Source organism: Cavia porcellus, unplaced genomic scaffold, assembly GCF_034190915.1.
Source record: "Cavia porcellus strain 051 isolate PalLab524CR breed Dunkin Hartley unplaced genomic scaffold, mCavPor4.1 scaffold_33, whole genome shotgun sequence".
NCBI lineage: Eukaryota > Metazoa > Chordata > Mammalia > Rodentia > Caviidae > Cavia > Cavia porcellus.
Genome location: NW_026947516.1, coordinates 21,620,332 through 21,635,429, shown reverse-complemented (window position 1 = coordinate 21,635,429; position 15,098 = coordinate 21,620,332). Strand labels below are relative to the sequence as shown.

The 15,098-nt window shown below is 40.9% G+C and overlaps 1 protein-coding gene across 10 annotated transcripts in view; it reads left to right on the top strand.

Moving 5' to 3' along the window:
* The window catches only part of Map7d2 (MAP7 domain containing 2), a 135,879-nt gene extending 127,601 nt beyond the window's left edge, over positions 1-8,278 (top strand). For all 10 annotated transcript variants that reach the window (XM_063243093.1, XM_063243092.1, XM_063243089.1 and 7 more), the window contains 4 exons: positions 189-267; positions 714-900; positions 3,665-3,940; positions 7,035-8,278. In XM_063243093.1, the coding sequence (XP_063099163.1) occupies positions 189-267; positions 714-900; positions 3,665-3,914 (516 nt within the window). In that variant the 3' untranslated portion in view covers positions 3,915-3,940; positions 7,035-8,278. The remainder of the gene's footprint in view (positions 1-188; positions 268-713; positions 901-3,664; positions 3,941-7,034) is intronic.
* The last annotated feature ends 6,820 nt before the right edge of the window (positions 8,279-15,098 follow it).

Here is a 15,098-nt window from a genome sequence, read left to right as displayed (position 1 = left end):
GTCCATGAATACAAAAGAGAATGATGACATATTAATAATATGAAACAGCTAAAAACTCAGAGACTTACTGTGAACCAGGCACATGGCCCAGCAGGGCTCCAAATATCTTCTCTTGCTTTAAAAAAAAGTACTTGTTTTACTATGCAGTGTTAACCTTCTTTCTTTATCATTCACCCTCTTATTTTCAGAAAGAAGACCCTAAAGTAGAGATTCAGCCTGTTTTATGTGTGGAAAATAAGATAAAACCCATTGTCCCCAACAAAATAGGTAAGTGTGCTTAGGCTGTCTCTTTCAGCAGTGACAGCTCAGAAACTTTCTTGCAGGGGTAAAGCATGCAGTCCCAAGAATATGACTGCCAGCAGTTTCCCTTCCTGGGGCATCTGTAGAAAACCATCAGCTTCCTCTGCTGATCCTGGCATGGGAAGCATGCTGTCTGCTGGCCCTTGATGCTTTTCAGAAAGCTTAACTATTGGACAGGTGTTACTAATACCTGGCTTGGCTCTTCTCCTGAGGCCCCAAAGACAATTTTAATGTGCTTTTTCTTCCCTTCCCTAGGTGATTACTTGGGGTTAGTGGTGATTCTTTTTGCAAGAAAAAGGTTGCATTATTGGTGAAGCAGAGGATTAAATTAATTGCTTTGTTATGTATTTCCTGTTATTTCATTGTTACTGGATATTTTATGATTCACACAAGGATTTTGTGTTCTTAACCAGAGCTCAACAGATTGAACACATGTCAGGAAATTAATGGCATGGGGCACACTGCTCCTGAAGCTTTTCCCCGAGATGTTTTCTCTAATGGGCTTAAACCAGTTGGGGGACTTGTTCATCTGGGTGCCACTGATGGAAAATCAAACAGTCTGGATGATTCAACTGAAGAAGTTCAGTCTATGGATGTGAGGTATGTCACTTTCTTTTGCATTTAAACTGCATCCCTTCTCCAAAGTGTCACCATCTTTTAGTTAATTTCTTCAGCTCTTACACAACCAAATCACCTGAAGCAGGCATAGTCACCTTATAGGAAAGCCATCAGTGGAACAACTCCAAAGTCTAGGAAGGGGTAAAGTTCCCTGGAAGCAGAACCTAGGTCAAGATTTCTGGGCATGCGAGTTATTAGGGAAAGACTCTCAAGAGTCCGTTAAGTGAAAGGGCAGGGAGGGAAGGCACTAAGCACCAGTGTGTTCTCAGACAATCCCACAGGAGCTCTCGAAGCTGAATTTCCACTCGAGAGTTGCGTGATTGAGATGAGGTAGGTGGCTTCTGTACCACTCTAACTCATTCCCTGTGGACTCTATAGGGTGGAAAATGCAGGACTTGGCTCTCATCAGCCAAAGGAATTTGTCCAGAAAGAGTGTGGCAACTTTTGAGTCTTCAGCAGCCCACTCTCTGCTGCTGGAGATGGGTATACCTATAGATAAAGAGGATCTGGCCAGGCCACCAACAGGGTCCCTTTGTGGAGTTTCATATTTAAGTAAACTTGTTACTGGAGACTTAATAAAGGAATGAATTTGCTTTTGGATCCTAAAAATCTAAAGAATTCTTAAATTGGTTTCATGTTTGTAGATGACATCATCTGGAAATTTAATCTCAAAAAAAAGAAGAACTAATTGGCATGAAATTAAGGTAGAGGTGTTGAAGTAGACAGCCTTGGGCAGAGCAGTTGGGATATAGGGTGGTTTTCAGAGTCAGTAGAGTGTGATGGTATTTTATAACAGCACTAGTAGAGCAACAGCCTGAAGGCTTACCTTTCCTTCCTTGGCTGGGAGTTCTCAGCGTAGTCTGGGGGAAAGGGTGGAGGTAGAGTTCTTGACACACTGATTGTAAATGTCCCATTCATCCTTACTAGACTTGAGCCAGATGTGTGCAGCAATATCATCAGTAACAGGACCCCTCAGAAACTTGCTTAGTCTTTCCTCCCCAACACCACCATCATGACAGGCTTTCCCTACCTGGTCCATTCTGCCCCCAGCAGAAAAACAACTGAAATAAATTTTTCTCCCATACTGGCGATTAAATCCAGTGCCTCATGCATGCTAGGCAAGTGCTGTACCACTGAACTGCATTACATCTCTAGCCTTCTTTATTTAGATAGGGAGTCTCACTAAGTTGCCCAGGCTGGCCTAGAACTTGTAGTCCTCCTGTGTAGGCCCCTCAAGTAACTGAGACAGTTTTTAGGGTTAATGCAACATACTTCCATCCCCAAATTGTGCAAGCCATGCTTACTCTTTTTTGCTCTTTGGGTGGAGGGAGGAGAATGACAAGACATGGTATAGCTCTCCAAAGTTCAAGAAAGGGCTTTGCACACTAAGTTCTCCCTTAGAGAGAGGTGTGACTTGTGGGGACTGTACCCAAGCTTAGGGTGACATTTCTTTTTCCCATGCTCTGAAGATTTGTTTAACATGTTCACAATGAGGCTGCAATTCATATGTTTCATTGCTGAGTGGCATGAACTGCTCATGACTGTCCCATCAGATGACTTTATTTATTAGTAAAAAGACTGATAAAAGCGATTAGACCTGTTTGTAACACTAGTGGTACAAGCCACCTAATGGGACAGTCTGCAAGTTCTATCAATGGTTCAAGCTGACAGGAGTATGTTAAACCTGGGAATGGAGGTGGGGAAAAATAAAGATGGGACTGGGTGTTGCTGCTTAATGAGGCATTTTTCCAAGGCTTCAAACACCACAAATGGTGTTAGGTTAGCTACTCCCCTTGAACTGGATTCAGTTGTAAGGGAGGTGAACCATCTGACTGCCTTAGTTTAACTGGTTTTTCTAGATTCTTCTCCATGATCTTAAAGAGAAACTGGCCTTATTCTGGTTATTAAGAGACTCCTGGGAATAGGCCCTTGTTTCCCAGCCACCTACTCACTCTGCTTGGCCTGGATTCGCCTGGTGTATAGCAAGCAGCAGTAAAACTCCTTCCATCTCTAGAGAGAGAATGAAGGAACAATGAGGCTTCACTAGTCAAAGCTGGATAAGTCAGGGTGGTTTGGAAGTGTAGCTTTAGAGAGGAGACAGTGGGTGAGATTGGCTCTAAAGGTAATTAAATGGATAGGGTCCTTGTTAGTGATGCCCACCCTGGTCCCCAGGCTTAAGTGAGCACTCAGGTAGCTCGGCATGAACTTCCCAGCATAGTCATGTTCACACTCATGGGAGCCCTGGGAGGGAGAAATGACTGTTTTTCCCACTTTACAGTGGAGGAGACTGAGGCCAGAGGCAGGAAAAGCAGCTCAGCCAGGATAGCACTGCTGGAAAGGCAGTACCAGAGGCTCTAGTGTTAACTAGGGCCTTTCTTCATTTGGCTTTGAACTTGTAGCTTTTCTGTCTGTTTGAATGTCCCATTTTGAAAGTTCTAGAAGGACCTTGCTTCTCAGGAGTAAAATGCTTATACCTGCAGGTTTTTTCCTTTCACCCACAGGCAATGTAAGCTTAGCATTTATAGCCTTGTCTAGTCTACTTCCTTAGAGACCCATGTCTACCACTTCTTAGATTTGAACTTTGTATTTTTTATTGTGTGTCACATACAAACTCTGTCTCTAAATCCATCATCTCTAGCAAAGTAAGGTAACAAAATATTATAAATAGAATGAAGCACGTTAACATATTGTGATTTCTTCTCTCATCTGTCCCTCTCCTGTCTTTTTCTGTCTTCATTTCTTCTAGTCCTGTTTCCAAAGAAGAGCTGATCTCCATCCCAGAATTTTCACCAGTGAGTGAAATGATTCCTGGAGTGTCTTTGGACCAAAATGGAACTGGTAATGCCCGAGCACTTCAAGATCTCTTAGACTTCACTGGTCCTCCAACGTTCCCCAAGAGATCCAGTGAAAATCTCAGCCTGGATGACTGTAACAAAAACCTCATTGAAGGATTTAACAGTCCTGGCCAAGAAACTACTCTAAACACTTTCTGTTGACAAATACAGCATCCCTTTAATAAAAGGTATAGTCTTTCAATGATACTCTAAATTTGTAACTCTCCAACTAGGATATATGAACATAGGATGAATATCACTCAGCCCCAAGATAGCCAATTTTATCTGAAAGAAGGCAAATACAAATATGTTGTATATTGCAGCACACACAAGAACTGAGAGAGATTTCTAGTACTCCTTTCATATGCATTCTTCAGTGCTATGTCCTGCCCACCTTGCCTCTGCTGTTTGGGAGTATGAGTCTGAAAACTGGGAAGCACTGGCTAAAAATCAACCACCAGCCCATCTCAATTAGCACCTTTTCCAAGGATAAGAATAGTATTCTCATAGCGCTGCAAAGCAGCAATAGTAAAATTACTCCCTCTTTGTGTCCCCTCTTGCCTATTTCTGCCTCCCTGTCTCTCTCCCCGCACATGCTAAACCCTCTCATTTAAGAATATGGGTTATATACACTCTAGTTATGTGCACTTGGATACACACATTTTATATTTCATTTACTTCACTTTGGGACTTGTTTTTTAATAGTAAAAACACAGCTAGGATCTATCACCAAATCTTTTTATAACAATAATTTCTTTTTTTAATTTTAAAGATAGTAAAATACAGCAAGACAATACAGAACAAAGCCAATTAAGACAATGCAGTGAAATTGGTACAGAACTTGAGAGCAGGATACCGGGATAATAATACGTATCATAGTATATCTTGTTATCTTCACAATAGTTGTCCATTCAGTCAGGTATAGCAAAATCAAACCAAAAACAGAACACTATAAAACCAATCAAAACAATATTGAATAGAGCAAAACAATTAATCTGAACAAAGCAAAACAGTGAAAACAGTATTGGCCTTCAAAGACAAGCTAGAAGGAAATCCCTCATATTTGCTATATTGCATATGGTCATCCTCCCAAGAGATGCTCAGATCTCTGGCCCCAGGTCAGCAAAATCAACCCAACAGTACAAGCATTTAGTTGACTTATATACCTTAGTTGCTATCAACTCTGGCTGACCTCGAAACCATCCAGTTTCGGGGGGGGGAGGGTTGACTGCCCAGGGGACATTTGATTCTCAGCCTGCAAGCCAGTAGGCTCACAGGAGACGCTGACTTACTGTCTTCCCTGGCATGCCTGTGGCTTGTGTCACTTATCAGAAAGGTTAGCTCATTGCTTTCTTGGTTGGTCCTCCAAGTTCCAGCATGGCTGATTCTTGGGAGAGGCTGACTTGTTCTCTCCCTGGCACACTCGTGGCTCATTCAAGCCACTTAGGGGACTGACCAAGAAAGCAATGAGCCATTTTTCCTGGTAAGCATCACAAGTGAGCCACGGGCACCACGGAGAGAACAAATCAGCGTCTCCCGAGAATCAGCCTTGCTGGGACTTGGGGGACCAACCAAGAAAGCAACAACCCATACCAATAATTTCTATAGTTCCTGTCACTTTAGACTCAAAAACATTTTTATATTTTCAGCATTCTCCGTCACTAGATTTCTATGGTGCTCCACTTCAAGTACTAGAAAGAAGTTCAATGCCTAAAATGATTTAATCCCATCTTTTTGCCAGCATCAGATTTATTTAAATCAAGTTAGTTATCATAAACACAGATTAACAGCCACACTAACAGACTAAGAAACATATAAAACACATAAAAAATTCTACTAAATCAAGGTAAACTTTCCAATATAAACGTCCAAACTTTTTACTTCTCAAATAAGGTAACAGGTCAAGGAAGCCACACAGCTGAAGTCAGTGTGTTTTGTATACTTACTCCCATCTGATAAGTGTGTTTTGTATACTTACTCCCATCTGAGCCCATAGGCTCTTGCCTATGTTTAGAGACCCCTTCTCCCAGTTCTCAGGAAAATACCTGCAGTCCTTTGACACATGAAAGGAAATGCATGACAGGTTATTTCTAAACTATATCCCTGCTTCAGAAGAGCAACTGATTTCTGGCACACTTAACCTATATATGTGGAAGGTTATACAATTTTTTAAAATGTTTGCATGAGGGCTGGAGATTTAGCTCAGTGATATAAGTGCCTCCCTGACAAGTGTGAGGTTGTGAGTTCAATCTCTGGTACGAAAAACAACAACAAAATAATAAATAAAAATGATTGCATGAAATTAAAATATATTATCTAGAAAAATTCAAGGATCAAGAATTTGAAGAGAAAATTTCTATTGTTTTCCATTGTTACAGGTGTTCCAAAAATGGAACACTGTGCATAAATGGGTTAAAACAATTCACCTGAGCAGTCTGTTTCCTTGACAGTTGTATGGCTTTGTATTTATTAAAAAGCTTCTTTTGTTGTAGTTTACCTTGACTTAATTAATTCCCCTTCAGTGCACTTACCTTACTAGCCAATAACAGCCAGAAAATCCACAAAACTTAGGAGAATATTTATGAATCCTTAAATTTATTCCCCACATCCATAAAAGAAATGTAAAATCCATATCCCCCAAAATTTTTGTTGCAATGACTTTATTCATACTTCTTGCACATTTTTATATATTTTATAGTTTAGTTCTCTGATTATTTTCTTTTTTTTTTTTTTTTTTTTTTTTTTGTCTTTTTCCTTTTTATCGGTACCGGGGATGGAACTCACGACTGCCTGCTTTCAAGGCAGGCGCTTATGCCGCTGAGCTAAACCCCCAGCCCCCGATTATTTTCAACTGTAGGTGGTACCATCCCCATTACAGAGTATTTAGAAATGCGTTGGTGGGTTTTGTTGTCACAGTGGACGAAAACATTCAGAAAGTAATTCTTGAGACATGAGATATTTGTAGGTTTGGATGCAAGGGAGAGTCAGCAGGCAGCCATCCCCTTATACCCTCACTGCTCCATGTGTGTCTCCCAAAGCTGTGCTCTGAGTTAAGACAGCCTTTCCAAATAGAAGAGATCAGTCTTTGGTCAAAACATGTGAAGGTTTTAGGAAAGTCTCACACAAAGAAAATTTAACTCATCTAAAAGGATGGTTCTGTGCAAAATACCGCAGCAGTACTTCTGTTGAGAAACATTGTATGGGCCAAGGAAAATTTAATTATCAAGTGCAAAATCCTTTTCTCCATTGATTCCATGTGGTTTTGTGTTTGAATTGACACAGGCGGTGTTTGGAGCACCCATGAAGCTGCTGATAGCCAAATACCAGCTGCCAGCCATCTGAAGAAACTTCTGTCACCTTTAACCACTGGATTCCAAATTATTAGACTTGAATGTAACTATTCCTGGGTAGTATGTCAAACACTGGTCTCTCTTGGTAGAAACCTTGAGACTTTAACCTTATTGGGCTTTAGCAAAGTTTCGTTTTACAGTTGTATTTAGGAGCTTCAGCTGCCACTAAAATACTGCCTGTCCTTGTCTATTATCACAGTGACCCTCTAACCTGAGTGATGCTGTCTTGGAAGTTCACTCAGTGGCCTCTTTCCTGGTGTCAGAGCCCATAAGCAGTTAGATGTTTCTTCCTATAAGTATTCTAGGCATTTGCTCAACTCTAGTTAAACATGTCCTCAGTCTGGGCTGCATATCTCTTCCTTTGTTTAAAAGAAGAAGAAATTCAAGAGCTTCTCCCTCCCTGGGCCTTCTCTTTTAAAAATATTATCAGGAAGTCTTTTTATTCAAGCTTTGCCACCTGCAAATACATTGCCCCATATTACTCCTTTGGGGTTAATCAGTTTGATTTAGTAAGGAAGAATTAAACAATATGTAGTGATTTCTGTTCTCTTATACATATTCTTACATGCATGGGCAACTCAGGCAAGGACCCTTCCTATTACCTCTTCAAATCTCCCATTGTAATCCCTCCAAACCATCAAGTGGTTTTCCTACTGAATGCCACTGAATGTGTCTCATGCAGGTGGTTGGTTTTGGGTCTGCTCTTGCTTTTCTATTGGGATCTTGGATGTTTTCCTTGTTTGCTCCTATGTTTCCAACTGTAATAAAACCAGGAACAGATAAAAAGCATAGTGCTCTGAAATAAGAGGGCCCAAAATTGGCACCAGTATGTCATTTTAATAGACTGTAACATTAAAAAATCTGAATGGGGAAAAATGACACCAGAATGTATACCACACACATTTTATGCCATACAATGCTATGTTTTATTTTTCTTTTATTGTGGTAAAATGTGACTTTCAGATTACAATTGCCTTTTCCTTGAAACTTTTGTTTTGACTTGTAATAAAAGGTTTGGAGAGAATCATAATGCTGAGAGAGGTTTGCAAGTCTCAATAGTAATCTGATTTATGTGCTTTTAAAGCAGGCTACAGTTTAAGAATTTATTAGTTATGAAAAATGTGTATGTTTGTGTATGTGTATATACTGAATAAAATAAATGCCTCTAATAATGCAGTGGCATTGATCTTGATGGATACTGGGGGGAATCCCTTTTCTGATAAGCACACAAAGTGGCAGCATGGCCTGACTGTACAAATGCCTGCCCATCTTTATGGCTTTATTTTGCTATCGATGCCTGGGGTGTGTGTGTGTATGAGAGAGAGAGAGAGAGTATCCTCATAGCATTGTGACGTATGGTGATCCCTTGTTTGCATGATGTGTACATTCTGTTTAATGTGAAATATATTTTCATCTAAGTAATGGCTTGCTAGTGTTTTTGTTTGCTTCTTTGTAAGCTCAATGAAGAATTGTGCTAGAACTAAACCAGGTTTTTTAAATGTGTGGGACCATGGTAGGAAAAAAACCCAAATCCTATGCAGGTGTTCTTTCCCTGTGAAACTTACCAAAAATTCTCTCTTGTCAATGCCAGGTAGAAGCCAACTATGGAAGCAACCTTGAGTGATGACCTGTCCCTAGAACATGATGAATTTCTGAGTATAGCTAAGTTGCTGTACTTTTATATAAACACTGTCTTGCTAGGTAGGACACATTTAACCTTGGTGTAATCTAGGAGAGTAATTCACATGGCAATTGGCATTTAAACAAAATTATAGTGGGAATGTTGACCCTAATCTTTAAAGAAACTGAATCCCAGACCAGCTTTTTTTTTAACGTAAATCATAGGCTTGTCTACTACCTGGAAAAGACACCAGCCCAGACCAGGAGCCAGATGGACATGACTAGAATTAGACACCCTCATGGTAACTTCTGGGCTGCAATTTCTGAAACTGAGGGCCCAGTCTTCTGTCACAGTCAGGGCACAGAAGGACACTTAACTAATTCTATACACAGGGCTTTGACAGGGCATTAGGAATGGCTTATGTCATTATGAGTGCTGGCTATCAGGCCCAAAAATATTTGCTAATTTGTGAACATTCTAAAATGTTCCATATTATATACAGATTTCTTGTTAGCCAAATGCTTTTATAAGCTAAATTTAGAAGGCAGACGTGAAACATACAGAAGTAATTGTAGGGAAACACAAAAGTGCAACATGGTACTGTTCAGATTGAAGGGAAGGGAATCTAGGAGGCAGTGGATTCTGTCAGTAGAACCCCTTTATTGGCGCATCTCTATTACACAATACAAATAACTTCTATCACCAAAGTCAATACTGGCTGGTGTAAATAACTTATATAACCATGCTCATTACTGGCACATGGCCACTGTTGTGTATTTTGGTAGTGTAGATTGCCTTGAGGACTGGCTATAGACTTAAGCGACCAAGGACTGCTTCAACAATGGGTGGGCCAGAGACCTGACAACTGCCATGTGCGGCAGAGCTGAGCAGCTGAGAATGAAGGTGTCTAACCCAACCCACAGTTCTGTGTCTCTTTGGGCTGTAAATCTGGTAACCTTCCCAACCTCAGCTGTTGACAAGACACTGATTTGTTCTAAGAGGTATACCTACTACATAGAGGCACAGCATGGCATGGCCTACATTCCCACTTCTTGGTGGTGTTCAGGAAACACAATTATGAAGAAAAATGAAATGAGAATTCTTAGAAATGGGAAATTGTTACAGATACTTTTCCTCGCCAAGAAACTTGAAAGAAACAACTGAAAAACTCTTGAGAATAATTTTCCAAGGAAGAGGCGACTATTAAAGGAAAATCAGTTCCATATATTTTGCAACAAACAGGAAAAAGATCTCAACAAAATTCAAAGAAAATCCAAGAAATAACAAATTACATTTAAAACTTGACTGAAGGTTGTTAGAATACATGGAAATGCAAAGACTTATGCATGTGAAGAAGGCTAACAGTGGCAGGACTCACCTTTGTCCTAATGAGTGAGATCCTTTTGATAGCTTGAAAGAATTGTACAGTTCATATAAGCAAATAAACACAAAGCTAAGAAACTTAAACAAGGGCCACGGCCATGGTGGAATCCAGGCAGCTGCACAAAGTAGCAATTTGCCCACCTTCTTGGTAAGTGCCTTACTCCTGCATGAGCCAGGAGGAGAACCAGTCAGCGGCCCCCAAGACACAGCCATGGCCATTGTGGAACCCAGGCACCTGCACAAAGAAGCAATTCGCATGCCCACTTGGTAAGCAACTCTCTGGCACGAGCCAGGAGAAGACCCAGTCAGCGTCTCCTGTGAACCTACCAGTGTGCAGGCAGGGAATCAAAACATCCCAAACCACCCACCCTACCCCACCTCACTCCCATTAGCAACTGGAGACAGAAGTCTGAGCATCTCTAGGGAGGATGACTATACAATACAGCAAATATGGGGGTCTCCTATCTTCTGTTTGAAAGCAAATGTTTTCACTGTTTTCATTATGATTAATTAGTTTATTCTATTCAATAGTCTCTTTCGATTGGTTTTATAGTGTTCTGTTCTTGGTTTGATTTTGCTATACCTAATTGGCTAGACAACTATTGTGAAGATAACAAGATATACTATGGTACCTATTACTGTTATCCCAGTAACCTTCTCTGAAGTTCTGTACTGATTTCACCGCATTGTCTCAATTGGCTTTGTTCTGTCTTGTTCTGTTGTATTTCTACTACCTTCAAAATTAAAAAAAAAAGAAACTTAAATGATTTTAAAAAGGCAGGATTTCTCCAGCAAATAGTAAAATATTTAAGCCATGTAATCTTATTGAGAAATGGACTTTGCAGTGATACCAGAAATATTCAAGGTACATAAGAACGTAATGTGTGGCAACACTGGATGTTCACCATATGTACGTGTAAAAAGGTAGCAGGTGGCTTGGTGTCTCCTGAGGGTCAATTGAGTTTATCACCTCTAGTGGAGTGTGAATAAAGTCCCAGAAGTCACAGAACATTAAAAGATAACACAGACTCCAAGATGTGGCTGTTGAGATTTAAATCAGAGACACAATTTAGATACAAGGCTTAGGGGAAGCTTCTATGGATTCCAAACTGCCTGATACCCAAGGACGTGCTCTGCCTCAGGACGGAGGACATGTTGGAGAGTAGTAGGGCTCTGCTCACCAAGACTCAGCTTCTGAGTTCCTGCCATACATGGGATGGTTCCAAGTCTTCGCCATGCCATAAGGTAGGTATAACAGGGTAGCATCCTCAAGGACACTCAGCTAGAATTTGGCAGCGCTAACTTTGACTTCAGGACTCCAGCCTTGGTCCCCATAAGGGGAAATTGATAAGCTCTTCTGCCCTTAAGAACAGCAAAAATACTGTGCTACTGTTTCTATCAGTACAGGGCCAGGATCTCCACGGGGAGTCCTAGTTCTGAGTGTGCTTTAAATTATTGAGAGAGAATCCATATACCATAAAATTCACCCTTTTTTGATGGTAAAGAGCCAAAATTTAAGCCAGGGATTTAGCTCAGCAGCATAACTGCCTGCCTTGCAAGCATGTGGTCGTGAGTTTGATTCCTGATACAAAAAAGAAAACCAAAACTTTTTCTTTGTAAATGATAATATTAGCCCTCATATGAAAGAAAAGCAGGCAAAATTATGTACATGATATACTATGCAATAAGCAGGTATCTTGTCATATGAGAAACATAACATGGTAAGATGTACAAGTCATTCGTACATTGACAAAGTTGTGCAACCATAACTAATTTTAGAACATGTTCATCTGAGTGTGCTTCTTCAAGGGTTTGTTAAGCCATGCACCAGCGCCTGGCTTTATAAATCGTTACATTTACTTCTCTTTGTACCTGAAACAAAAGCATGGGATTTGAAAAATAGTACAGTACTGTCATTTCAGTGGGCCAGATTAGGGTGGGTTTATGTAACTTCATTAATGTGGCCTGTTTTGTGGAACTCTTGTTCACTACAGAAACCTGCCAAACAGGCTTAGCAGGTACCTGGTACAGGCCTCCTGTGTTGATGAGAGACATAGATTAAGCAAAACCATGACTTAAAATGCTTTGGAAATCTTAAGCTTTGGGGGACATAACTTTAACAGTGACCATGGGACTAGGCATAAGGTGACCTACAGTGTTACTTTACTGGCTCTTGTGCTTCTGGGGCAGATTGTTCATGTTAATGGCTAGAAACAGATTGTTCATGTTAATGGCTAGAAAGGGAGTGTTTCAGTGCCTTTTATTTTACCTACAGTCCATATCACGATCCAAGAGAATGGGCACTCAATTCAGTGTGTAAAGAAGTCACCATCTGCTCAGAGCCTGAAGGCTCCCTTGCAAAAGTCAGAGGGAACTGAAAGTCTTCAGGTATTGTTTATGGAGAACTCATGCCACCCCCCCACCCCTTCAAGCTTTGCAGTAAATAAGATCCTCTTGTTGGTGCTTCCATGCTGTAGTTGGGAAATGCTGAAATGCAATCCTCCTAACTGGAACCTAGGGATTGTTTTAGTTAGGGGAAATGTTTAAAACTGCTAGCTTTCTAGACTTCCAAGGAATTACTAAAGCAGGCATACCCTATCTCACCTTACAGGAAACAAAATACAAGCAATAGAGTTCCAAGGAATTAAAACTGCATAAAATGACTTCATTTTAGAACTAGAGTTGGCCTGCCTTTGCTCCTTGTCTTTTAATTACATTTTCCCAATACAAGTTGAGCATAAGTGGCAGACTAGAAATTAAAAAAGGAAAGAAGGAGGAAGTGTCCTCATTTGGAAGAGCTCTTTGCCATCACTTGGACAGGCATCTGCAGTTTTTTTCAGCTTTCCAAAGCGTAGTTGTGGGTGTGTCTGGATGCCTGACATGTAGGCCAACCTATTGATTGGTGCTACCCACATCTGGGGTGGGTCTTCTTCCCTCAGTTTTATGCACTACGTCAGTCATCCACAGACACACCCACAACTGTGCTTTATTAATCTACTAGGTGGTTCTTGAATCAAACTGACATGGCAGTTAACTTTAACACTTGACTGTTAAGTACTTATGCATGCATACGTATTGGTAGTGTATCAATTCTTAGGAATGATAGTGATGCCAAATAACCATAGACTATCCACATGGGTGACTGAGATAGTGACACCTGTGCTTTTTTTGATGGCCCAAAGCATACAAACTTTCGTGCACAAAGCTATTAAAATATATAGGAAACAAATAAGGTTCATGTTCAGACTTGAATCTAAAATATCTCATTATGTAAGTGCAAACATCCCCAAATCTGAAAAAAAAGATCCAAAATCTGAACCATTTCTGGTCCCAATCATTTTAGGTTTGTCTTTGAAAGCAACAGGAAAGTTGTCCATACAAATGGGCTTCTTAGTTACTGTTCTCTCAGCGCTGGGACAAAATACCTGACAGCCAAAATTAAGGAGAGAAGGGTTTATTTAGCTTACAGTTTGTGGAGGTTTCAGTCCATAATCATCTGGATCCAATGCAGTGGCATGGAAAAGGGGCAACATTTCAAGGCATCAGAAGATGAAAGTAGCAAGAGCAAAAGGGAGAGAGCAAACCTGTTCTCCCTTATACTGTAAGCAGGCTACTAGCCCCCCAGGATGGGTATAGCAATCACAAAAATCTCCACAACCTCTTCTTACCCAGGCTTAAGATGCTTACAAAGTGAGGATCCTGGTTCCCCTGCTGAGTCACTTGGTTAAACTTCAGACTTCAAGTTGAAACAATGTATCAACCATTACAGGGGCTAATAGGATAGGACTCTGTCATACATAGTAGATTGCATAAAGCCTGTTGGACTGATTACAGTCACTGCAATGGAACCCAGAAAGATTTTAGGACACATTGAATCTTACTAGCCTTAATGGGAGAAAAGAACAAATTTTATTTGCTGGCTGAACTTGACCTTCTAAAGAGTTCTCAGGGGCCCAGTTCTTTGTGGTGACATCCCCAGTGGCTGTTAGGAAGTATTCAGTGTTCACTGATGTTAAGAAATTATCCTGAATGTGAGTAAAACACAAATTATAACTACTACAGCACTATCTTAAGGTGGCCTAAGGGTCCATTGAGTCTTAGAAGATGTGATTTGCTTATTTTTATGACCCAAAGCATACAAACTTTGCTATATTGGTTAAGATCCAGTCTCTGGAGTTAAGAGATTCACTTGTACAAAGAAAGCTGAAGATGACTTTTTGCCATGAAGAAAAGATAAAACCTAAGCTTATGTCTATTTTTCCCTGTAGGACAATAAAAACTTTTATTTCTAAATGTACAATCTTTTAAAATTTTATTTTAACAAGAATAAAACCAAACAAAATAAAATAGATTAATGAAAAACAAAACAGTGAAAGTGATAAAGAACTTCAAAACAGCCCTTTCCTCATGCACCCAGCACAGACAGAGAGAGCCAGAAGAAAATCCGCCTCTGCCTGCCAGGGGCCACCACCAGAAGCCCCTTTCCTCTGCACGCACAGTGCTGGCGGAGAGAGCCAGAAAATCTGCCTTCACCTTCAAGGAGCTGTCACCAAAAGGCTCCTTCCTGCTGGCAGCCAACGGAGCAGGGACACACAGCCAGGTAAGCCCTGTGCACCTGTAGGCCACCATTGGAGGCCCTTTGTTCCTTCAGGCAGCCGTCACCAACGAGCAGAATCAAACACACTTCTGTGTGTCTGCCACCATTGTAGGAGTCCCAGTGTAGACACACAGGCTGAGAGAAGCAGCCCCACCTCCATGCACCCCGATCATCAGCAAAACCCCAATGTAGCTACACAGGTCTAAAAAAGCCACTCCACATCTTGCTACCTCCCTGTAAATCTGGAATTAGAGGAACCCAGGTGCCTGTCCCATCTGCTTACACTGCCTAGGGGCAGCCAACATGGGAAGTCCCTGGTTGTTGGGAGGAACCCAGGAGAACGTCAAGACAAAGGAGCAAAAGGCAAATTCAGACCTCCAGCCCATACAGAATAA